Source organism: Caenorhabditis briggsae (assembly GCF_000004555.2).
Source record: "Caenorhabditis briggsae complete genome, chrII, whole genome shotgun sequence".
NCBI lineage: Eukaryota > Metazoa > Nematoda > Chromadorea > Rhabditida > Rhabditidae > Caenorhabditis > Caenorhabditis briggsae.
In genome coordinates, this window is record NC_013486.2 from 11,248,299 (window position 1) to 11,274,350 (window position 26,052).

The 26,052-nt window shown below is 36.9% G+C and overlaps 6 protein-coding genes across 6 annotated transcripts; 2 read left to right on the forward strand and 4 right to left on the reverse strand.

Annotated features, from left to right (window-relative positions):
- Window positions 1–7,544: 7,544 nt before the first annotated feature.
- On the forward strand, window positions 7,545–9,526 carry Cbr-hot-3 (the record flags this gene model as incomplete). Its single annotated transcript, XM_002631525.1, has 4 exons — window positions 7,545–7,714; window positions 7,879–8,000; window positions 8,048–8,156; window positions 9,358–9,526. 4 exons carry the CDS (start codon window positions 7,545–7,547, stop codon window positions 9,524–9,526), a joined length of 570 nt encoding a protein of 189 aa, XP_002631571.1.
- Window positions 9,527–9,702: 176 nt separating this feature from the next.
- CBG20749 lies at window positions 9,703–13,638 on the reverse strand (the record flags this gene model as incomplete). Its single annotated transcript, XM_045242696.1, has 8 exons — window positions 9,703–10,260; window positions 10,310–10,837; window positions 10,884–11,135; window positions 11,236–11,401; window positions 11,448–11,694; window positions 11,738–11,889; window positions 12,143–12,332; window positions 13,581–13,638. 8 exons carry the CDS (start codon window positions 13,636–13,638, stop codon window positions 9,703–9,705), a joined length of 2,151 nt encoding a protein of 716 aa, XP_045097125.1.
- Window positions 13,639–14,572: 934 nt separating this feature from the next.
- On the reverse strand, window positions 14,573–14,978 carry CBG25675 (the record flags this gene model as incomplete). The annotated part of the gene is made up of 2 exons (XM_045242697.1): window positions 14,573–14,861; window positions 14,914–14,978. 2 exons carry the CDS (start codon window positions 14,976–14,978, stop codon window positions 14,573–14,575), a joined length of 354 nt encoding a protein of 117 aa, XP_045100358.1.
- A 519-nt stretch (window positions 14,979–15,497) lies between these two features.
- Window positions 15,498–18,144, reverse strand: CBG20751 (the record flags this gene model as incomplete). Its single annotated transcript, XM_045242698.1, has 8 exons — window positions 15,498–16,055; window positions 16,104–16,631; window positions 16,676–16,924; window positions 16,970–17,050; window positions 17,257–17,531; window positions 17,578–17,729; window positions 17,772–17,961; window positions 18,087–18,144. The coding sequence occupies 8 exons, from the start codon at window positions 18,142–18,144 to the stop codon at window positions 15,498–15,500; spliced, it is 2,091 nt and encodes a 696-aa protein (XP_045097126.1).
- Window positions 18,145–18,900: 756 nt separating this feature from the next.
- CBG20752 lies at window positions 18,901–21,959 on the reverse strand (the record flags this gene model as incomplete). The annotated part of the gene is made up of 7 exons (XM_045242699.1): window positions 18,901–20,034; window positions 20,079–20,327; window positions 20,377–20,632; window positions 20,678–20,925; window positions 20,964–21,144; window positions 21,187–21,457; window positions 21,905–21,959. 7 exons carry the CDS (start codon window positions 21,957–21,959, stop codon window positions 18,901–18,903), a joined length of 2,394 nt encoding a protein of 797 aa, XP_045097127.1.
- A 1,978-nt stretch (window positions 21,960–23,937) lies between these two features.
- Cbr-clec-146 lies at window positions 23,938–25,819 on the forward strand (the record flags this gene model as incomplete). The annotated part of the gene is made up of 4 exons (XM_002631529.2): window positions 23,938–23,991; window positions 24,075–24,872; window positions 24,952–25,252; window positions 25,605–25,819. The coding sequence occupies 4 exons, from the start codon at window positions 23,938–23,940 to the stop codon at window positions 25,817–25,819; spliced, it is 1,368 nt and encodes a 455-aa protein (XP_002631575.2).
- Window positions 25,820–26,052: the final 233 nt, after the last annotated feature.

The window sequence follows — 26,052 nt, forward strand, 5'->3', positions numbered from 1 at the left end:
TATTGTGTTCTCGTTTTTTGTATCTAAACTTTAGGAATTGTAGACGATTATTGGGTTGGGATTTGATTTTTTGAAAAATAATAAATAGAATTCTCATTTATTTAATTCCTTTTTTTAGTTATCCAACTTTTCCCATCGCCTGGCGTGCTCGATGAGAAATGAGCATTTTTGGGTGTTTTCTCCACGGTAGTTCGTCTTCATCTGCCGCCTTCTTCGCATCCTAAACCTGCCAATTTGTCTTTTTGAAGAAGTGGCGAAGAGGCTCTATGGAAACACAATGATTAATGGCTCTGTGGGATGGATATATCCCATCCCCCACTAAACAGGAGAGAAGGTGTTGGTGGTTGATGTGAAGAGGAAGAAAACACATAAATGCTATTTTAATTGGCATGTTTATGTGACATTTTTCTTTTTCTGGGGCGGTGGTTGGTATGGATACGACTATAGTAGGCGGAGAATCTCGAGAAGTGGTCAGCAGAATTCGACATTTTGAGTTTTGAAATGTCAGCTTTGGATACGGAAAATATATTTGGGTTCGACAAAATTTTAGTCTCTTTTAGAAACTTTCACTGAAAGGATACTGTAGGGGTGAAGTCATACCTTTCATAGGAAACTTTTTTATCTCAAACATCCTGTGATGGTAAATATCAAAAATGTGTCATCTGAAAAAGTGATTTTAGTGTTATGATAAACAATTTATCAGTTAAAAACGTTTTCATATATTTGACCAGAACCAAGATTAATGGGTTCAAAGTTCAAAATCAGGGGGTCCTTCATTGAAGGCTATACGGTATACATAGTCTTTACGCGATATTATCATCAAGAACTCTTTTATAGAAACCAGGAATGTTCGGAATGTCGGAAATTGCGATTTTGAAAGTTTTGGAAAATCGGAATTTCGGGAAAATCCGATTTTCAAAACTTGGGGAACAATTATACTGTATAATAAAAATCTTATTTTCCCATCATAAAAGCGCCTAAAATTGATGAAAAATTAACAAGAAGACTTCGAAAATTCAAAAAGAAAATTTCATAGAACAGTAATAGATGGTCCCTCACACTTTAAAGTTTGAGCTCCGCTACTTTCATTCCTATAAGAGATATGAAAATGTGTCAACTGATAAATTATTGGGATATTTTATTAAACAATTTATGAGTTGACAACTTTTTGATATTTTTTTTGACCTGCCGTTGTCCAAAAAACACTAATTCCCAAAAAAAACCTTCGAAGTTTTCGAAATTTCAAAACAGTTCCGAACATACCCGACAGAAACATGTCGACGGAATTCTTCGAGAAACAGAGCATCCAGTCTTTTTTGAATTCATGACGTTAGAAAATTATCTGAAACTGGTATTTGTATCCTTATGCAGAACATCATAGGATGTCCCCAGATGTCTTTTTATTGCTTTTTTATCTCTACAACACTATCTCGAAACTTTTCCCATGTTGGAAATTCCCAAGTATAAGATCACCTAGGTAACTAGAATTTCGAACTAGACATTTATTTGTTGTTGTTACCAGATTCACAACCACAAATAAACACACAATTTCTCACATTTTCCCAGCAATTCGTCTCCTCTTTCTTGCCGTTTTTCCACTTCTTCCCACCCACCAGAGAGAGCTCCTCCTTTTTTTCTACCACTATAATATTAGCTCCTAATCGGTTAGCTCCGTTTTCTCCAGCAGATGTCAAACGCTCTTTTCCTCTCTCTGAATATCTCTCTTTATTTTTTCTATTTGACTTTGAAAGCATGGACGGGCCTCCAGAAGAAGAGAAATTTTAATTAGACGGGCGGTCCCATCAAGAAAAAAGTGTTTAGTTGGGAGCATTCTACAACCTGTCCAACTTTTTCTGGAAAGTTTAGCCTTTTTTAGGGATGTCGTTGACGGAAAAGCTGTCATTTACACTTAGATATATTGAGAGTCAGAAAAAGAGCAACACATCTCTAACTCTTTTTTTTGTCTATTTTAGCCCTCTCTGCCTCTCTATCTCCAGCGATTTCCGGTTTTCGTGGATTGCAGAATCATCATGAGGAAGTGGAATAGTTGAATTCTTCTGTTTTGATTGTGCAGAATTTGTTGTATGTGCGCGAAACGTTTTATTGCTTCCAAAATTTTGGCTCCGCGTCTCTTCGAAACTGTGACACTTCGAAACCAGTCATTACGGAACCGGACTTTTCGAAACCGTGGTGATACAGGCGAATGGATAAATTTCAGATTGAAAAAATTTTAGGGTTTTCAATTATGCCTTTTCTGATAGAACACATTCTGCAATTCGAAAAAATATTACCAAAACTTAATTTTTCAAAAAGAATTGTTTTTGGAATCTGTCGATTTTCAGAAAGTGTTCCATCAGCAAACTCATATTTGAAAACCCTAAAATTGTTTTTGTTGTCTGAAATTTATCCATTCTCCTGTATTACTAGGATTTGGAAGTTACTGATTTCGAAGTGTCGCAGTTTCAAAGTGACTCGGAGCCAAAGTTTTCGGCGAACAAAGGAATATTCGAAAGCAAGTATTACCCATATTACGGGCGGAATTTCGCCAACTCTGTTTATCACAATTCAGAATATTCTGTCAAAATTGAAGCCAATTTTTTTCGGTAAAACACTTTTTATGATTCATTTTTGATCCAGTTTCAATTCTTTTTTTATAACAATTACTTAAAATTCGAAGATCACTATAAAGACATCATTTCGTAGACAATTACTTTGAACTTCTGACTTCCCCATACAATTCACTTCGGATATTTCCACCCTGTTCTTACACCTGATAGTTTTTTGTCTATTTTTCTTTAACGGAGGGAGGACAGGAAATTTTTCGGATTTTTAATGAATTATTTTATGCAACATGGGTAAAAATTATGTCTAAGTTAAGATTTTTCGATTTTTTCAAGTTTTGCCACTGTTTTTATGAAAATTTCGTACTTTGCGTTTGTTTCCATAAAAATGAATAACTTCAAAAAAAGTTCATTTTATGTCGTTTTTTTTTCCATGAACAACACTGTTTTTGCTGTTGTAACTGTGTAATTTCATTTTATTAGGCTAATAGTTGATTAATTTAGGCTTAGGAACAAAATAATTATACAAAAAAGTATAAAAAATGACATTGACTGAAAATTTCAAAAAATGATGAAAAATGTTCAAATCACAAAATTTTAGTGGAAACAACCACAAAACTTGAAAAAAGCTGAAAATCTTGTGTCATAAAGAGCCCAATGCTCAGTGTTCACTCTCCGTACCAGCTTTCATGTATACCACTTTAGCTTCGCCCCCGTGGCTCAGTCGGTAGCGACGCCGCACCTCCAATAATCGTCCCATGAGTTCAATCTCTCGAGGGGCTTATATGAACAAAATTTCGACACGGTTTTTTTTCTGCTCTCTCCTCCTCCCCTCCTTTAAGAAAATCCATCGAAAAATATCCACTTTTTTCTCATACGTTAACATGAGAGAGATTTGATAACCGGAAATGACCGGAAAACGGCAAAACTTCTCTTTATCCCACAGAGACACTTTTTCTTTCTGCCTTTTTTGTTACTTGCCCTCCCCGTGAGAGAGTAGTTTGATCATTTTCTTCAAAGTGCACCTACTAATTAAGATTTCGTGAGTTTGATATCTGACAATTTTTGATTTATTATCCATTTTGATTTATAACTTTTTCCTTTTCTTTTGCGCAACCCTATAACTTTCTTTTCCCATTTTCTCATAGAAGGTGACATACCTTAAGAATTTAACCTTAAGAACATACCTTAAGAAAACTGAAAATCTCCTCTCAATCGATTTTTCGTTATCCACAAACAACAAATTATATAGAGAAATGTAGTATGTCTAGTAAATATGTGTCCCAGAGAGACACCCCTCCGCCTTCAAGAATTCATCGTTATAATTCGCTTTTCAGCTCCAAAAACTCTATGTGTGTGTGTGTATTTTTCTATTCATTCCCATTCTAAATTGGACATGGAATTCAAGAGAAAAAAGGGGAGGAGGATGTTGTAGGCGTGGAGAGGGGAACCTAATATGATTATTATAATTATTTGTAGTTGTAGGAAAAAAGGAAGAGCTGTATGAGAGATTCTTTCTGGATTTGTATGTTTATACTAGTTTCTCTTTTATTTGGAAATTGAGATGACAAGAGAGGGAGTTGAGTTTCAATATTTGGGTTAAGTTTTACATAACGCCTAGTTTTTTTTGGTGAGAGTTAATATTTAAAAATAGGTCGGAATTCCGAAAGTTCCAACCGGAATATTCCAGGATTTTATGGAGCGAGCTTCCTACTTTGAAATTTTAAGGCTAAAAATTTCCGAAAACTCCGAAATTCCGAAGTTTCGAAACTCGGACTTTTCGACATTCAGAAAATCCCAGGTGTACTCTATTCTGGAATGACAGGTTCACTGGTTTCTATTTGAAAAAAATTCCAGTTTCATTCTATCAAATCTAGTCATTTCTCCTTGTAAAGGGCATGGGACCTACAATTGTTTATTTTTTTTTTCAAAATGTTTATATTTTTGGAAGAAAAACTAAAAAACTCAAAAAAAATTGTAAGCGAAAGTATTGTCAAGATTCTTGACTCAAAAACAACGAAGAGATTATGTTTTTAATTTTTCGGTTTCCACGACTACAGGAAATTCTAGGATATTTAAAAACGGTCGTAAAGTTCCTGTATAGGTTTACATGATTACCGTAAAACCGGTAATAGAAGGGTCCTCACACTGTCCAGTTTGAGATAACTTTTCTTGGCTCCTATGCAAAATATCAAAAATGTATCAATTGATAAAAAACTTCTGATATTATGATAAACAAATTAACAGTTGACAACTTTTTTGTATCTTCAACAGCAACCGAGATAAATAGGCTCAAACGTGACAGTGGGGGTCCCTTCTATTACAGCTCTTACGGTAATTTACATTATTTTCCCATTTTCTCCTGCTCTATTTTCAAATATAACATCACTTTTCGAGGTTCAAAACATCTCGAGAATCGCAAAACAGCTGATAGACATCTAACCCTATCTATTCAGACGTATCAGGTTTCACTTGTCCTTAGTCTTCTTTTCATGTCTCTGATTATTTTGATCAGTAGCTTTAACTTGGCTCACAATTATATTTTTTAGTTTCATAACCCAGCTAGTTTTTTTAAATGATATTATGTAAATTTTCCTGAACCCTCCGTTTTCTTGGTTTGATTTCCATTACCCGTTTCATTCATGTACTTTTTAACCTTTCTAATCCTTCTTGGCCTTCAGAAGCACAATAAAAAGGTTTTGCCTTCACTTCCAATTACCGGTTGCATGCTCTAAAACCGCGCCGTCATAAATGAGACATTGGGACACAAGAATTAGCATTTTCCGCTTCTTTTTTCCTGCTCTTCACATCTTCTTCTTCAACTACGCCTTCTTCTCCTTAGTTGTCTTCTCTTGATTCTCGGATTACATTTTCGCGCCTTCTTCTTCTTCTTCTACGTCCCATCCTCTCCTTTTTCTTCCACTCTGCTTTTTCAGGCACCCCTAATTAGACGCCTTTGTGGTTTTGAGAGTAACGGAAGAAAAATGGAAGAGTGAAATATGGGAGAAAAAACGGAATAGGAGAGAAAAAAATAGAAAAAGAAAGTAATGCAAGAATAGGATCAGCTTGGTTTTTTTATTTCAAGAACGTTTTCCATGAGTTCTCCTTTTTTGAAACTAAATTTCTTACCAATCCAGAATCCTAGGTCCCCATTCACATGGGTATCTGCACTGGTAGTGTTCGGAACGTTCTTTCCATTTTTGATCAGTTGTTTTCAAACTTTTTTCAAAAACGATAAAAGCTATCGTTTTATCACTCAGCTGACGTTTTACTGGTGGAGTCTAGTAGTGTCAAGAGATATGCCCAACGTTTTTGTCACTGACAATTTACATTATCGGAATTTGATTTTATTTGTATTTCTATGGACGTTCACAATGAAAATGAACTCTTTCGAACTACCCACACAACTTCATCAATTTGAAAAAAACTGGAAATGTATGACTACAATTAGCGAAATGCCAAGTGGGTTGTACTCAAACACCAGACGTCCCGAAACATGAAATTCATGACAAAATTGGGATGTTGTCGGTATCGTGGTCTACCAAGGAGTGAGCTGTTAGATGATACTATTACCAAAACGTATTCTTGTTAGATCACAAAACTTTATGTGGATCTCGATTGGAGAGAAACACAAAGTTTTATTTTCAAAATTGCAATCTGCGACCTTATGCTGAAAGGAAGACCCAGGCCTATCTCGATGGATATGGCTGGACAATTCTCCCTTATCCACCGCATAGCTCAAACTTTGTTCGGACTACTACCTATCCAGCCATTGTCATCTTCATTTACAAAAGTTCACTTGAAAACAAAAAATGGTTTGACTTGATTTTTTCAATTCGCTGAGTTTTTCTGTTCTGAAATTCCAAAATTTCGAAAATTTGAAATTCAGAATATTTCGAAATTTTCAAGATCGGAATAATTCGAAATTTTGAAATTGTGAAAATCGGAACATTCTGAAATTCCGAAATTATAGAATTTTGAAATTGGGATATTCGGAAGTTCTGAAACTTCAGAATTTTTGAAATATTCTGAAATTTTGAAATCCGGAGTTTTGAAAATCAGAAAATCCAAAATTCCAAAAATGTCATTTCGAACATCTCTGTTCCGTTGGATCATCTCTTCTCTTACTTTTTCTCCTCATAGAAATCTGAAATCTGAGCATTCCTCCCTCCTTGACTCCGCCCACTTCGTGCCCCTTGCCTCCCATTCTCAATATTTTAAAATATCAGTTTTCCACTCTCTCTTTCTCTTTTCATTTAAAGAAGAAGTAGTAGAAGCATGTGTGTGTGTGTCACTCGATCGTTTTGACTCGTGTTTCTGGCTTGTCTCAACACAGATAAATAAATATGATGACTCGGAAAAATGAGAGCAGTAAAGATATATTAGAGCAAGAGGAGAAGGAGAAGATCTGGAATAGATAGAGAAGCAGAGAGAGTAATATCATTCATTCAATTTATTGACGACGGCATTTTTTCTTATGTTTTTCTCTTAGATATCATGGATCTTCTTGTTTCCGTTTGACCTACTTTCCACTCCAGCCATACCCGGCCCTTGGCGGGCCTTCGTGTGCCCTGACAGAGTTTCTTTTGGAAACAGTATTTTTGGATCAGCTAAACATGATAGAGCTATAATCAAATATGATAGAGCTTGACGAGTACTTCAAAATGATACTATTCGGAGTACTGCATATTGTTTATGAGCAAAGTTATAGACGAAATGGGCCGAAAACACAGGCAGAGCACGGATCAGCCATTTTATGGCCTATAAATTGGTTCATAGACTAGATACAGTTCTCCAAATAATAACATTTTGTAGTACTCGTCGAATCTTATCATATTTAGTTTAGTTGGTTTAAAAATATTGAACCTGAAGGAAACTATGGCAAGGCCCGCCAGGGCCCGGTTTACAACTATGACTCCAACTCAATCTTTCAATGTTTTAGATCCCCATATCTCTACTCAAATGCAATGAATGATCCGACCGATGACGTTCCACACCATCTTCTCATCAAAATTTCTGATTCTACTTCTAATCAACCTCTCAACGCCTTCAATCGAATCTACTGCAGCCGGTTACCGTCAAACTAGCCATAATCGATGTTACAGTTGTATGTCGGAAATGTACGAGGGCTTTTTGAATAATGGAATGGAAAGGTGAGTATTCTGAATTTTTAAATGGAAAATTACTCGAAAGTACGTACAAAAATTTTGGGGTCATTGGGGTACAAAACCCTCAATTCAGGGGTGCAAAATACCGAAAAAATGTTGTCGAATTTTTATTTGTGTGTCTTTTTAAATAAATCTGACTAATATTTCAGGTACTTCAATCGTCCTCGAAACTTTAGTTCACAATGTGATGGGGAAATGGATGTGACGAATATGCACACGGTTCCATGTAGGACAATTTGTCTGACGATTCAGCAGGATTTGGTTGTGATGGGTGAGTAGCTGAAATTTGGAGCCAGACGGAGATCTGAAAACTTCCAGGCCAACCTACTGGACACCGTCTCTACATGAGAGGCTGTGCATTGACGATAGCTAGAAGAGGACTAAATAATCACACGCTAAGCATGTTTGATAGATATGATATATGCAGGTGGGATTTTTTGAAACCGGTTAAATCAGATACCATCTAGCCCAAATATGAAAACCTTTTTTATCCAGAATATTCATACCTACAGTACCAGTCATTAAGATATACAAAAACATAATTTTCAGTTGATTTTCGACCATTTTCAGTAGTCTGGAGCTCGGCTGTTAAGTTTCCGACCACATAAATTTTGGAGAGTGTAAAACAGACCAAGACTGAAAACTTTGAGCTCACAAAGTTTTTCGAGAAATCCCAGTAAACTAGGTCAGTTTCACACCCTCCAGCGTTTGCAAAGTGATCGGAAAACTGACAACCGAGCTCCAGACTCCGTAAAATGTTCAAAATCAACTGAAAAGAACATAAAAAATAAAAATTATGGAAAATAACAAGTTTCAATAGTGTACTGATCAGCCAGACTTTCGTCTGTTGACCCCTCTCGCCACGTAGAGGCTCAGTACATGAAAGGGTCCCCCCGCCCATGGTCTCCGAGGACCATTGTTGGTAAAATTCCAAAGTTCCTTTTCCCTGCTAAGAAGCCATGCATACACTTTTTATTGTCATTTTATTTCTTTAAATCTTTAATTGAATCTTTTGCAAAAGGGGGACGTTCAGTGAAAAACACCTAGCCATGAACCCCAAAACATGGCGACCCTTAGGGCCTTCTAGTACTTTTTTCGCATTCGACCAATCGAAAGAAAAAAAGAGAATGAACAACAGTAAGCAGCGTAATGCATAGAGCTTCAGACCAGAAAGAAAGTGCTTGTGAAAATTATCCAACAATAAAATTCAAAGAGTGTGATTTCACAGAGAACTGATTCTTTTGCAATATGTGGATTATTTAAACGTAGGAGGGGGCATGACCTAATATCGACTAGTTGTTTGCGTAACGTTAATAAAAAATTTTAAAAATTAATAAGTCGGATTTTCGAAAAGCTTGAAAATTAATGTGACCTCCTTTTAAGAAAGAGTGAGGAGCGGAGCAACAAACAGTAAAAGAAATAGGTCAAATAGCTCCGAAGGCGCACCAGCTAGCTATTTGAAGTGCCGGAGGCCCGGCAAACTGGCTGGTGAAGCAATAAAAATTCCACCGTACTCAACCTTTGAGATGGAACATGTTATCAAAAATAATGTATTTTGAGGTCATCTGAAAAGTTTCATTCATTACAATATATATTTCTTAAAAATTCAATCATGCAACTATTTCCAGGGACATGTCAGCATCTGACCTTTTCCGCCACGAACAAGCCGACTCTCAACGTATTCGGGTATGCAGTTGTCTCGGCGATCGGTGCAATTCAGCCATCTCCACGAGCAACGGACAATCGCTTTCGATTCTAGCCATTCTAGTTCTTTTCTCTTCATTTCTTTTTATCTAATGGCCTATTCTTTTTCTTTCCTACCTGCTCTATCAATCTCTTTTCTCACATATCTTCTTTTCCCCCTGTCCCCTTTCCTCAGTTTTTTGTGCATTTTCCACTTTTTTAAATGTTCATTCTTCCTTTCAAAGTTCTATTAAAAAGCTTTATTATCAAAGACAGTTCATTAATTAGGACTAGCTGAGCCAACTTGGCGATGCGAAAACTGTAAACATTGCTCCGGTTGACTCAATTGCTGGAGACAATGCATATGGAGACAAGAACAGTCCCGAGATATATTGTGGTGATAATACTTGAGGTGATAGAACGAAAGGTGATAAAATGATAGGAGACAAAGCCAATGGATTCAGAATAAGAGGAGTTAGAGCAAATGGGGAAAGAATTAGAGGAGTCATGACTTGAGGAGATAGAACAAAAGGACACATTACCAGAGGGGACAGAACGAAGGGATTGAATACTCCAGGTGACAGTACTACTGGATCAAGTACCACAGGTGATAGAATGATAGGTACGAACATGAATGGATCTAGGATAACCGGGCTTAAAATACGAGGGGACAGTATAAGAGGAACAAATAGCCAAGGTGATAGGATGACGGATCCAAAAACAGCAGGAGAGTTGACAAGAGCAACCATGACAGCTGGAGAGAGGATAAGAGCTTGGGAAGCTGTTTTGGGGTCGTTTATCAGAGCTGTATTAACTACTGGAGATAGGACAATGTCTTTTTGACGAACCTGAAAATTTGAGAAATCTATTTTAGGTGGTGTTTCTGAATTATCTCACCTCGAATTTTAATTTTTCATCAGCCACATCCTTAATAGTTCTATGGATTGCTAGGTGAATCTCAGCTGTCGTCATATTTTTGTATGCTCTCAAAAGTCTTGAATTCTTAAAAGGCGACTTCTTTCCATACATCATCTGCATTTGTTTTGGATTCAGTACCGTGTATCCAGTTTGATTCATATCTTTCAACTGTTCAATTGAATAGGTTTTATCCAATTCCTCGAATAATTCAATCTTTTTCGCTTCCGATGGGAATCTCTCTGTGATATTCTCTTTAGTGAAATACAATGGTTGTCCATCTGGTCCTCTTCCTATTGCATCATCCTTCTTCCGTTGTGCATCTATCATTTTCTGTTCGGCATCTTCCACAGCTTCAGCTACTCCGGTGGCTTCAACTAAGAAATCTAAAAGATTCTGAGAATCTGTTGAACCTCCAGCAGCTGCTAGAATAGATTTCAACGACGTCTTCTTTTCAATTTCGGTTCCAGAATCATGAAGAGAGAATAGGGACGGAGAGAGGATGTCAATCTGAAAATTTTTAACTGTAGAAGTATTAGAATAAAGCTAATCTTACAGTTTTATTTTGCTCATCCTTTTTACTATCAGACAATATACTCATGAATCTTGGACTGAGCAATTTCACAGTCTTCTTATCCATATCAGTGGTATTTTGTCCAGCGAGTCCCAATCCGATCTTTGCTACTTGACGGATCAAATCAATCGGAACCATAAACATTTTCTCTTCTTCTATCATATTAGATGATTTTCGATGGATCATTTCTTTCAGCTCCTCGTCTTCAATGTCTTTTTCGATATCAGAGTATCTCTGTGACAATACTGTTTATGAATCGTACGATTTCTAAACTCACCGTCAATAATCCATCTCGTTTCTTTCCTGTCTTGATATTTTACGCTTCTTGAAACACTCGAATCCTTTTTCTGTACATATTCTCAGCCTGCTTTCTTTTCTTCAATAAGCCACTTTTTCGTTGGATTCTTTCAATTATTTCTTGCCATTTCGACAGCTTTTCCTTTTTCTTTAGAGATTTTACAGAGTTGGATAAGTGTTTTGTGATTATCGCAAATGGGGATCTGAATTTAATTTATCAAAGTTTGTAAAACTATTTAAAGATCTCACTTATCGTAATCCGATTTAAGCACATAGCTTTCTGCATTTCTAACTTTCGTTGATCGCTTTGAGCGGACAGTTTTGAAAGATCCAATCCAGTTACGGTCTTGTGGTTTTTCAATCTCAACCTTCCTCATATTTCTGTGGGTTCTTATGATTTTAGCGGATTTATAGTTTTCCATACTCTTCAACTTCCAAAGCTTTTCCGATTGTCTGGAATCTTGGTTCAGATTCTTTTTAGATGCTTTTCGGGCTTCTGAAAAACGTCGGTTTAAAACCTTTCAGCCCATGAAACCTACTTTTATCAAAATATTTCTTCCTCTTGAGCAATCGATTTGACAACACATCTTCTTCCAAAGAAACCAGACATTTTGCATGACTCTTGATATCATGAGCATTCGAAGAACACTTTTCATGCTTCTTTTGGCTATATTCTTCAACTAGACGCAGTCTGAAAATGAAAACTTGGAAAATAGAATACCATATTTCTTCTGATAGAAGCCCACTCAACTTTGAGCTCAATTATCTCGATTCCCGTAAAAGATATCAATGTTTTGTCAACAAATTAGTTCAACTAATTATTATAATAAAAAATAGGTGATATTACGATAAATAATTTATCAGTTGACAAAATTTTGATATCTGTTACAGAAATTGAGATAATTGAGCTCAAAATTGAGGGCTTATATTAGAGCTTTTCTCACCTTCTAGTAGAAATAGCTGAAATGAGTCCTGAAAACGCTTGATCCGTCCAGCGCTGCCATAGTTCGGTACCAGACTTTTTTGAAATCGGAAGCGAGAGAACTTTGTCTTTATAGAAAGGAGAAGCCTTTACATCTGTTGTATCCAAGGTAACTTTCAATTCTTTCTCAAACTTTGATTCCCCACGGATCTCTGGAAAAGGAAAACAATTTGGTATATTTGTTTCTAAATCGAGTCATGTTGCGGTTTTTCTCTCATCAATCTGTCTGCCACCATTAAATGTTTACGATCCTCCGTTTTTATGAGTGTATTTACATATACAGGCAAAGCGAGATTTCTCTCAATAAATCAGAACACAGCGGGTGGATCATTTTGATTGGAGAATTACGGTAAATTCGAACCGATACATGAAGTTGGATGGAGATATGTAGGAATTGAAAGCAACAAATTATTTCGGTGTGATCATTTTGGATCCTGATTCAATAGTACGCATTTAAAGGCGGCCCAAATTGTCAGATTTGAGCTCAATCATCTTGATTTCTGTAAGAGATATCAGAAAATTGTCAACTGATAAAATATGTATTGGTGATATTATGATAAATAATTTATCAGTTGCGATTGTTTTGATATCGTCTATAGGAATCGCGATAATTAAGCTGAATGGTGACGGTCTGGGGGCTTCTTTTAGAGGAAATACAGTGACCAATATATTCCGTTCACTGTACCAAAATATTCTTTGAAAGTCAAACTGTTGGGATAAAGAGCTCAAAAAACAAAAAAAGATAATCTTTTTACAGCTTTAGGTTTTTTAGTATTTTCTTTTAGAGTGTAATAAGAATGAATTATCGGGCGTCGCCGGAAACTTCTGATCGGAGGATGGTCAGATTCAGAATGAGACTGTTACTAAAGTCGACCTCACTACCGACAAGCTTATGACAAAGCTCCGACCTAGTAGTATTTCAACTCTTGATTTCAAAATCTGACCATGGCCCGCTATACAGCCGTTTTTGGGCAAATTCCAGTTTCTGGCCAGAACCTGGACAATATCCGTCAAAAAGCAGTGTAACTTTAAGCTCAATTATCTCGATTCCTGTGAAAGGTATCAAAAACTTGTCAACTGATAAAATATTTTTGGTGTTATGAAAATAATTAATCAGTGAACAAATTTTTTATTTCTTTCAGAGGAATCGAGATATATGGGCTCCAAGTTGGCGGTTTGAGTGGGCTTCTATTAGAGGAAATGCGGTGTCCATTCCGGTTTCATAGAAAGAAAAAGTTATAAGGTTCCTCATAGAAAACATTTTTCTCGTTCGGTTTCCTGACAATCTCGCAGACGGCGCTTATGTCGAATATCGAGTCCGCGCCCCGAAAACAATACTGCATGAGGCGAAATTAATTTTTTGTAAATTCAGTACGGTTTTTGCTCCCTCTATAACTCACCTACTATCAAAACTATCAACACAATCCACGCTGTTTGATAACATCCTGCAGCCAGCATTTACTTTTATGAACCAAATTCAGGAATCCGAGATGGTATTAGAAGATCTAGGAACCAACTCCAGGACGAAAGAAGAAAAAAAAATCGAATGACGATTCAAATTCTTCCGGGAGAAAGATAAAACGAGGATCATCGTTTCTCTAAACTTCCTAAGCCCAAACGGCGTGGAAGCGCACGCCTTCGGTGTGACATAAAACCCGAGAAGAATCTATTTGAATTCACGGCAATTAGTGAATTTGATACTTCTGCCCCTCTTCGCTGATTTCTGATTCACAAAGCACGAAGAGAAACGTACTGAACGCACGGGGGAAGTACATCATAATGATTTCAAAGGGAACAATACATCAAAACTTAATTTATTTAAAAAACAATCAAACTTAACTTATAAAACTGAATATAATATGGGTGATCTCAATTATCAAAACGTTTACTTTGGATTCTGGATTTTGATGACTTCCATTTTCAGAATCCATTCAGGAATACGGGAAAATTGGTTTTCACAAGGGGAGTGTTTTTTCAGACAGTGGTTGAGAATTTCTTGAAAATTGATACACATATACTTTCGGACATGGTGAATAACGAGAAAACTTTTTTTCGTGCCCCTCGGTACCTAGAATCTGAAAAAACGCGTCTGAAATTTCACCTATGTTTAAGCATTATAAGCGTGAGCGCGATCTCCCCCTTTCTTATGCAAATTTTGGGAGCAGTGAGGAACAGCGAAGTGTGGTGTAGTGGTGGCACAGGTGATTCGTGATTGACCAATTACAGAAGAAGGGCTATAATCGACCAATTACTTATCTACCGCGAACGAGAGGTTCTACAATTGACCATTCGCGAGCAAAATGTTCTTACTAACTGGCCCTATAAAAGGTCCACAATTGAACGTTGAAGCTTATGGAATTCCTTGAAAAGTTGGATATCATCTTCTTTCGGTTCACGAATTTTTCCAGCTCCCAGAATGCCTCCGGGCGCCATATTCTTCTCCCCCGTACACCTTGGTATGTCCGTTTTTGTCCAAATCATAAGTAGATCCTCCCGAATCGTTCTCCATTTTCAGACGATCTGGAAGGTCATCATATTTTTCAAATCTGCGGATGAGACCTGATTGATAAGTGGTTTCGTTGACTGTGAATTTCATTTTATCAAATAAGAGATAACGGATTTGAAGAGGAGTTGCCTTTTCAGCTGTTCGGAGATTGGGGCATTTGTTGGAGATGCGGAATCTGGAAAATGAAAATTTTCATTTAGTTTCGGTTTTTGAAAAAAAAAACTCACCTCTTATTGGCATCCATGAATTGTAAAACCGCTTTTGAACTGCAGTAGGAAAGTGACACAGGCATTATTCAAGTTGGTGATTACTGAAAATAAAAACTAATGAGTTTGTAGTTTTCATTCACAAGATTGATGTTTGAGATTTCTGGAGTTCTGAATGACTGAAATTAAATGACTGAAAAAAATCGATCACAAAAAACCGATTATAAATAAAATTTAATTTGATGGCAGAGTTTGAAAATGTAACCGACAAAAATCAATAGTTCAGGTCTTATGTCACATTAGGGCGGCTTTTTAGTAGATCAAAAATACTTGTTTGCCTCCAATTTTTTCCACAAGAGAAGCTCGAACATATATGTAGATCAAATTTGATCTATCATAAAAAAAAGTTTGAGGCTAGCAGGTTCAAAGTACAGTGTCATAAAGATTGTAGACAATTTACCAGTGTATTTGGAGCAGATCGAAATACTTTTTGATTCTTTTCCGTGAGAATTTCTTTCTCGATGATTTGGTTTGCTGACGGGATACAGAAAACATATCACCCGAATTTCAAAATTTTGAAAATTTTTTATTAAACCTATGATCAATTAGCTGAGCCAACTCGGAGAGGCAAATACGGTTACCAACTTTCCATTTGACTCAATAGCTGGAGAAAGGGCATATGGAGACAGAATGATACCTGTTACGAATTGAGGGGACATTACTTGTGGAGATAAAACAAACGGGGATAGAACAATTGGAGATAAAGCCAGTGGTGTCAGAATCAATGGCGTCAAAGCAAACGGGGAAAGAATTAGAGGAGTCATGACTTGAGGAGATAATACAAATGGGCAGAGAACGAGAGGGGATAAAATGAACGGGTTGAAGACACCGGGAGCTAAAATGACAGGGACAAGAGCGAGTGGAGACAAAACTATAGGAGCAAAAAGAAACGGTGTTAAAACGACTGGACTCAATAAACGAGGAGATAGAATCACAGGAACGAAGAGCCATGGGGATAGAATAACTGCTCCGAATACAGCTGGAGATTGGATGAGAGGTACCATTACTGCAGGAGAAAGAATTAGAGGTTGGGAAGTTAGAACGGGATTGTTGATGATGGGAGTGGCAAGGATTGGGGAGAGGACGATATCTTTCTGACGGACCTGAAAGAATTTGAATTGAAAAAAATCGCTTTTCAGTTATAATCAAACCTCAAACTTCAACTTCTCATCAGCCACGTCCTTAATAGTATTATGAATTGATCGGTGGATCTCAGCTGTCGTCATATTTTTGTATTTTCTCAAAAGTCTTGAATTCTTAAAAGGCGACTTCTTTCCATACATCATCTGCATTTGTTTTGGATTGAGTACCGTATATCCAGTCTGATTCATATCCTTCAATTGATCCACTGAAAATGTTTTATCCAATTCCTCGAATAATTCAATCTTTTTCGCTTCCGATGGGAATCTCTCTGTGATATTCTCTTTTGTGAAATACAATGGTTGTCCGTCTGGTCCTCTTCCCATTGCATCATCCTTCTTCCGTTGTGCATCTATCATTTTCTGTTCTGCATCTTCTACAGCTTCAGCTACTCCAGTTGCTTCTACCAATAAATCCAAAAAGTTTTGAGAATCTGCAGAATCCATTGCAGATCCCAGAAGAAATTTCAACGACGTCTTCTTTTCAATTTCGGTTCCAGAATCATGAAGAGAGAACAGGGACGGAGATAGGATATCTATCTGAAAGTAGTAGTTGAAAGCTTGCAAATCATTGTCCAACCTACTTCATTTGCCTTTGTTTCTTGATCTTCCGGTAACACACTCATGAACCTTGGACTGAGAAGTTTCAGATTCTTTTTACCCATAAAAGTAGTATTTTGTCCAGTGAGTCCCAATCCGATCTTTGCTGCTTGCCGGATCAAATCAATCGGAACCATCATCATTTTCCCTTCTTCTGTCATATTCGATGATTGTTGATGAATCATTTCTTTCAGCTCCTCGTCTTCAATATGGTTCTCAATGCTTGCAAAATTCTAAAAAGTGTAATTCAAAAAGTTGCCAAGAATTTTAAAGCTCACCAGCAGATATCCATCTCTTTGTTTCTGCTTCTTCACAAAACTGTTTCCGGATGATTTTATTCGTTTCGCTTCTTGAAAAACCTGGATCCTTTTTTTTGTAGGTTCTCCACTTGTTTTCTTTTCCGCATCAATTTACTCTCATTTTGTATCCTTTGAATTATTTCCTGCCATTTCGATAGTTTGTTTTTCTTCTTGATTATCTTCACAGCAGTGGTGAGATGCTTTATGATCGTAGAGAATGGAGATCTTTAAACAACACATGAAAATTATAGTTTAGATTTCTAAACTGACCTATCGAGTTCGGATTTTAAGGTGTAGGTATCAGCTTGTTTAATAGATCGTCTTGCTCTTCTGACTGTTCTAAATGTTCCCGTCCAATAATTTTCAGTCGTGTTGACATTTACTGAATCTTCAGATGACGTTATCAGAATTCTTCTTCTTTTAGTTTTATTTACAGTACTTTTTGAAGCCTCGTAACTTTCCATACTTCTCAACCTAGACAGCTTCTCCGAACTGCTCTTCCGCAATTTTTTAGAATTTTTCTCGATTCTATTCCTGCTTTCTGAAAATGTGAATATACGATTTTCCAACTAAATTCAATTTCTTACTCTGATCAAAATACTTCTTCCTCTTCAGCAATCGATTTGTCAATCCATCTCCTTCCAAAGCAACAAGACATTTTGCATGACTCGCAACGTCATGAGCCTTTGCGGAACACTTTTCATGCTTCTTCTTGTCGTATTTCTCAACTAAATTCAGTCTGAAATCGATGGATTTTGTCTGAAATTAAAGAGATCCTTACCTTCTAGTAGCAATAGCTGAAATGAGTCCAGAAAATGCTTGATCCGTCCAGTGCTGCCATAGTTCTTCACCAGCTTCTTCAGAAATCGGAATGGATAAAACTTTGTCTTTGTAGTATGGAGATGCTTTCACATTCTCTAATGTCATCGCCACTCCTAGCTCTTTCTCAAATTTCAAATCTGCTGAGCAATCTGAAAAATAATATACGGTACAACCTGTAGAGAAATCTCTAACTTTTAACATTGAGACAGTCCTTTTATTACAGGTTTAGATGAATAATTTCCTATTTAAGAAAGGTTTTAAAATTTTTTCTTACCTACAACACGCATCATAAGAAAGATCGATAATGTCCACATCTTCGCGAAAGTTGTCATTCCAACTCCTGAACCGAATAATCATCAGAATGAACTCTGTGAACCAAAATCGTTCCATTTTTATACATTCAGTGATGTAGTTTGTATTCAAATTTTGTCATTCTACAGTCCCCGTTTCTTTAAACAATCACCTGCTAATTAATGAAAGCCTTCCCCTTTGATGATTTTAATTTGAACCGGGATTTCGGGAAAATTCCCATAAGAAAAAGAGAGGAAAAGGCAACATTATAATGAGCTTAAAACAATTCGGAAGATAAAAAGAAATCGGAAAGGATGAAGATAATCCATTTGTTCCACCTGAAAAGTCGATGGACAAGAAAACTGTCTAGCGGAAGGTGTCTGTATGAAGAATCGCCACGCCTTCTATTTTTTGAAGAACACTGAATAGTACTTTGGGTTTGGGTTATTCTTTTTGGAACTGAAAGACACACCGTAAGAACCATACGATAAAAATGTCATCTTTACTTTTTCCTAGCTTGTTGAGAATGCCATAACATTCATGTTACTATAACAGAGTCTATCTTCAAAGCGACATTTCGATCTTGTTCTATACCGGCATCCATAAATCTTCTGTTCCATCATTATATGATGTAGAAGTGACAGAAGACAGGTGCCTCTCCTTTTGATAACGAATGTCTGGCGACCCATCAAGAAGAAAATGGAAAAGGAAGAAAAATTCCGTTTATTATTATCAAATCTATTATCACATTTCGATTCTACCCATAGCAAGAAGAATAAGAAAAAATAAAGGGAATATTAACTGAGCCAACTTGGAGAAGCAAATACGGTTACCAACTTTCCATTTGACTCAATAGCTGGAGAAAGGGCATATGGAGATAGGATAATTCCAGTCAGGAATTGAGGAGAAAGTACTTGTGGAGACAATACAAAGGGCGATAACACCAATGGAGACATGAGAAGGGGATTCAGAATCAGAGGGGTCAGAGCAAATGGGGAAAGAATTAGAGGAGTCATGACTTGAGGGGAAAGAATGAAGGGGCACATGAGGAGTGGAGAGAGCACGAATGGATTGAAGACTCCAGGTGACAAGACTACAGGAACCAGAGCAAGAGGGGATAGGATGATGGGGACGAACATGAAAGGATCGAGGATTACAGGACTTAAAATACGAGGAGATAGGATGACGGGAACGAAAAGCCATGGAGAGAGGACTACGGTTCCGAATATTGCAGGAGATTGAATCAGTGGAACCATCACAGCTGGAGAAAGGATCAAGGCTTGGGATGCCAGTGCAGGGTTATTGATGATTGCAGTTCCGACAATTGGGGAAAGGACGATATCTTTTTGACGAACCTGGAGAGACGAATTTGATTTTGGATATTCATAAGAATTTTCCCTTACCTCAAACTTCAGTTTTTTATCGGCTACATCTTTGATAGTATTATGAATTGATCGGTGGATCTCAGCTGTCGTCATATTTTTGTATGTTCTCAAAAGTCTTGAATTCTTAAAAGGCGACTTCTTTCCATACATCATCTGCATTTGTTTTGGATTGAGTACCGTATATCCAGTCTGATTCATATCCTTCAATTGATCCACTGAAAATGTTTTATCCAATTCCTCGAATAATTCAATCTTTTTCGCTTCCGATGGGAATCTCTCTGTGATATTCTCTTTTGTGAAATACAATGGTTGTCCGTCTGGTCCTCTTCCCATTGCATCATCCTTCTTCCGTTGTGCATCTATCATTTTCTGTTCTGCATCTTCTACAGCTTCAGCTACTCCTGTTGCTTCCACCAATAAATCCAAAAAGTTTTGAGAATCTGCTGAATCCATTGCAGACCCCAGAAGAGATTTCAATGACGTCTTCTGTTCAGTATCAGATCCCAAGTCATGGAGCGCAAATAGAGATGGAGAGAGGATATCCACCTGGAATACAATATTCGGAATTATTTAAAAATTGCTCCACCCACCTCATTGTTTTTACTCTCCTGATCTTCTGGTAGCACACTCATGAACCGAGGACTGAAAAGCTTTATAGTCTTTCCATCCATATCAGTGGTATTCTTTCCAGTAAGTCCCAATCCGATCTTCGCAGCTTGCCGGATCAAATCAATCGGAATCATCATCATTTCATCTTCCTCTGTCATATTGCTCATTTTTTTGTGATACAAATCCTTCAACTCCTCGTCATCAATATACTTTTCGACATTAGCAAAATTCTGAAATTTTCGGGAATTAAAAATCTACAGATATGATTTCGAGGCTCACCATAACTGATCCTTCTCGACGCTTCATCTTTTTTCTCATTTCCAAAGAACTATTTTCATTTGATTTGATTCTTTTTGCTTCTTGAAATACTCGCATCCTCTTTCGTTGTAGGTTTTCCACTTGTTTTCGTTTTTTCAACAACGAACTTTCCTTCTGAATCCGCTCGATAACATCTTGCCATTTGCTCAGTTTATCCTTCTTCTTGAATACCTTAACAGTGTTGGACAACTGTTTCGTGATAGCGGCAAATGGAGATCTGAATATTTTTTGACTTTAAGCTGTTACAGAATTGAAAACTAACGTGTCGTATTCTGATTTCAAAGTGTAGCTATCAGCATTCTTGACTTTTATTGATCTTTTTGCTCTTCGGGCAGTTTTAAATGATCCAACCCAGTCGTCCCCAACCGCGGAGCTTTCAGAAGATTTTTTAAGAATCCTTCTCCTTCTTTTAGTTTTGCTTTCAGCACTTTTCGAAGCCTCATAACTTTCCATGCTTCTCAATTTGGCCAGCTTCTCTGAACTGCTCTTTCGCATTTTTTTCGACTTTTTCTCGATTCTCTTCCTGCTTTCTAAAAATATAAATATACGATTTTCCAAATGAATTCTCTTTTCCTACTCTGATCGAAATACTTCTTCCTCTTCAACAATCGATTTGTCAATCCATCTCCTTCCAAAGCAACCAGACATTTTGCATGACTCGCAACATCATGAGCCTTTGCGGAACACTTTTCATGCTTCTTTTTATCGTATTTTTCCACTAAATTCAGTCTGAAACTGATAGATTTTGTCTGGAATCAAAGAGATTCTTACCTTCTAGTAGCAATAGCTGAAATTAGTCCAGAAAATGCTTGATCCGTCCAGTGCTGCCATAATTCCGTTCCAGCATCCTTTGAGATGGGTAGGGAGAGAACTTTGTCTTTGTAGTATGGAGAAGCTTGGACGTCTTTTGTGTCAAGAGCCACTTTCAGCTCCTTTTCGAATTTCAGCTCTCCATAAGTTACTGAAAATTGAACTGTTGGATTGATACTGTAGCTGGCAGCATACTTGTCGACAGGCCGACTCCGGGCCTTCTGATAACTCTCTTCAAAATTGAAATTTCAAGCTAACATACCAGATGATAGAGCTCGGTGAGCTATACAACCTCCAATGAGACCCGAACCGGCAATTTTCAGCCGAGCCGACGATTTTTGTTCTGTCTGGCTATTAAATGTCGTCCACCTGATTACTGATTTAAATGCTGATCGGTTCTTATTGAAGGCTGGAGAGCTCGGCGAGCTCTATTATCTGTTACGTTGCTTGGTTCGAAATTTCAATTTTGAAGAGAGTTATCAGCCGACCTGTGAATCGGCTTGTCAACAAGTATGGCTAGCAGTAGTTCGTTATCTGGGAGACATTTTTTAATATAATTAATACATCTAGAAAAGAAGAAGTTGCTAGTTATGAAGCTGAAAATTAATACAGAAAGGAATGTGATCATTTTCAGGTCGGGTGTATTTCCGGAAGTGTAATTTATCTTTAAAAAACTCACCTGCCAGACATGAAAATAATAGAAAAGTGGTCAAAAGACCATGTGTAGAACTCATTTCGAATCAAAAGTCCACTCCTCCTCCCGTCCTCTTTTATATCGAATTCATTCTGGGGTACGGGCGTCCGAAAAGGTGCTATCCAGAAGATTAGGCCAATATATTTTTGACACACAACGTGTGTACGAACGGTTAATTAGGCTTAAAACAAATTTTTCTGTTGTCGAGAAACATGTAGATAGTGCATATACTCGAGAGATGACATGTTCAGACACCTTGTGAATTCAATTAGCTGTTGAAACTTCCTAATAGGTGTCCTCCGGAGAGAATCTGGAGACGCGCCTCTCTTATCCTTTTCTTCATTCCAGTGATCAGCTTCTAGAAAAAAGAGGAGATAGTGTGAGAAAATGAGAGAGTAACATCTCGTTCAACTGATAACATTTTGATCGCTAATTGACTTGCACACACCTGAATGACTCTGCTTTTTCTTCTTTTCCGTCCTGTCCCCGTCCCGTCCGTCTTAATCCTTCTTGTTTGAACTTTCGGTTTTCATTTGAACTTGATAAAAGGATTGGGATAAATTGTTTGCTGTGTACTCAAGATCATCCTGTTATATAGATGATTTCATGGATTGGCGAAGCAATCAAATAAAATGGATTCATGACGATTTGGAAGAAGGAGGATACGATTTTGGTATGAGACACTTTGAGTGGGCTGCGCGGGAGTTTGGACTACACTCAATTTTTGAAATCCGGCCAGTCTATGAAAACTGCCGACCGCCCCAAAGTGTTTTATTTCCTGTTTATAATGAAACAGTGAAATCATAACGGTCCAGGTTTTACCCATATTTCAAATGTGTTTTAATCAGAAAAAAATCAGAACATTTCCGAATCTTTTTTTTTTGGAATCAATTTCTGATCGAAATTTTTCCGAAACCTATTTTGGAGAAAATAATTACTTTTATTATTTTTTGAGGCCTTCGAAATTGGTTTGCCAATTTTTCTCGCTTTTGTGTTGGAAAAGTGGGATTTGGAAAATTCCGAAACTACGAACTCTTTGAAATTGACATGTGCGGAAATTCGAAAATTTTTAAAATCGAAATACTCCGAAATTCAGAAACTTTCAAAATGTTGAAAAATTCTGAAAAGGCCATTTCGAATATCCCTGAATTATGATTTCATCATAATTTTCTGAAAACTGAAAAAATTATGTTTTATCAAAAATTTGAACAAAGACGAAAAGGATTCACCGTAGAACCTGTAATGGAACATGTCAAGTTTGAGCTCAATTATCTCAATTCCTGTGAAAGATATCAAAGTTATGTCAACTAATAAAATGTTGGTTGTTTTATAACAAACAATTTATCAGTTGTCAACTTTTTCATATCTTTGACAGGAATCGAGATAAATAAGCTTAAACTTGAAAGTTCAGGGGCCCTTCTATTGCAGGTTTTACAGTATTATCTTTTTTGCATTTTGATAGATTTTCGTAAGACAGAAGGGAGAACATCTCCGAATGTAATTGATCTTCCGATTCCGATTTTCTGCAACACATAAATAACCTCACGAGGTTAATTGATCATGTGTCTGATTGTTCAGAAAAATCAGAAATCACTGTGTTTTGTTCTGGAAGAAAATTTTAGCCCTGAAATTAACCCATAATATATTTTAACTTCTTTGAGTCCTTTATTTAAAACCCTGTTCATGAAACCATATCGTCACTGATCCAGATTATGAAATGAGATTATGAAAAAAGAAAACATTCCGATGAAAAATCCATAAGAACTTCCTAGAAGAAATTCGTCAAACTGTTGAGAAAACAAGTGATGTTTTTGGGGAGATAATTGAATTTTGAGAGAGTTTGAGACGGTGAGAAAAAACACTTATATGGCAGAGAGGGGTGGCTGATTCGATACCACTTTTGACTGGTCTTTTATTCCCCTTTTACTGTCCTTAGTCACTGTTTTTTCTCTTCTTTTTTTTCCATCCCTGTCTTCATTTTCAAATTTCAATTCGAATTGACCACCTTCAATCTAAAAATGCGCTCGATTTTTGTGGTTCTTCTTTTTGCCGCCGTTGTTCAGACACAGTTTGTAAGTTTAAAATCTTCGAAAGAAATTTGATTCAAGATTCAAATATCAAATCAAATTAATCCCATAAAAATTGAAAGATCTAGGAGCTGTCGGCAGCGTCAACACGAGCCGCAACCAGACGTCCATCATGGATTCGGTCAAAAGTGGCAAGGGTTCAGGAGTGGGCGGGGTGGAGGAGAAGAGAATCAACGACTCCTAGAATTAGGTCAACTACAGTAGCCCCCAGTAGTCGTAGTTTTGTAGATAAAGTTAGAGATAGGTTCAAAGGATCTACTTCACCAAGTCCAGGATTTCTGGACAGAATGAAAAATCGATTTAGAGGAAATATCCAATCAAGCACAGTTAGTCCGCACGATGCTCCAGATCTAGGCTTTCTGAATAGAATGAAATCAAAATTTGGAATCAAATCTGGGAGCACTACCGCTTCTCCGATGGATCCGCCAGGTCCAGGGTTCGGAAGTAGTACTGTACCTCATCACCAAGCATCTTCGGATACAAGTTTTCTGGATAAAATTAAAGCAAAACTAGGTGGAAGAATTATTATTCCAGTTCCTCTTCCCATACCACATCATGATCAACCTGACCCAAGTTTTCTTGACAAAATAAAAGCAAAACTAGGGATTGGTCATCAAAATCTGGAATTTCCAACTTCAACAACACCTCTGGTAGAATCTACTACACCATATATAGTTACTACCTCTTCTTCTCCTCCAACTACACCTCTACCATCCGAACCCGGCTTTTTTGGAAAAGCATTCGCAAAACTGAAATCCATGTTGAACATTGACTCGACAGACCCGACTAAACCCAACTTGGTTATTAAATACGGCGAGAAAGCTGTTGAAAAACTTGGTCCCAAACTTTTGGAAAAAATCAAAAAGGTTTCCATTCCTAGATCTTTCAAAAAATATTTCTTTCTTATCCTCGCACTTCACCTTCTCTTTTCATGAAAAATTTCAGAACTTCCATGGAATGAACAGTTTCTTTTCGACGGACGAAGAATTTCCCACGCAACTTCAGAATTTCGAAGGTCGAACACAAACCGAAATTAGAACATTGAGAGAAAAAGTGGAGAGATTGGAGAAATTAGTTGAAGGACTTCAAAGTATTCTGATGAAAGAATGGAATGTAACGGAGAGTGGATCCAAGTACAGATTTTTCGAGGAAAGGAAGAATTGGGATAATGCGGAGAAACATTGTCAAGGATTTGGAGCACATTTGGCAATTATTGATAACGAGGCGAAGAACACTTTTGTCACCAGTAAGTGATTGTTCTAGAAGTTTCGTTACCGTTATCACTCTAATAGAAGGGCACTCTAGATTGGCACTTTGAACCAATTTATCTTGTATCCTGTGAAAGATATCAAAAACTAATCAACTGACAAAATGTTTTTGATAACATAATTAACATTCTGTCAGTTGACCATTTTTTGATATCTGTTACAGGAACTGAGATATATGGGCTCAAAGTTGCCAGTTCGGGTGGCCTTCTATTTGAGTGTTTACAGCTATGCTTTTTGAATTATTGTTACATTAAGTTTTCAATTTAGTTCTTTTCACAACTAGAAAAGTAATTTCAGATTAATTAATTAATTTTTCAATTAACTTTCCAGATCTGATCAATTCAAGTGAAACTTCGGACTTTGCCTGGATCGGAATGAAAACCAAAACCTCCACTCAAACTTCCACTCCATTCACCAATTTCGATTCCGAGTCCCCTATCGATGGATGTGCTGTAGTGGATTCCAAAGGTGTCTGGTCCATTAGATCATGCATTCAACTCCGTCCATTTGTGTGTCAAATCATTAAAACTGATGTGAATATCTGATTTCTGAGTGTGTGTTTTGAACTGTAATATAAACTATGAATAATTGTTTTTCGTTTTCCAATAAAAATTTGTTGATATAAACTGATTCATCTGAAATTAAAGGAGAGCAAAAGTCAAAAAAAATTGTTGATTTCTGGCTCGTTTATAAACTAACTGAAATCAAATTTTTTTCAAATCGAGGAGACTCAAAAAATGCGAACGAATCTAACTTTTTTCTTTTTGCTTCTGACTTC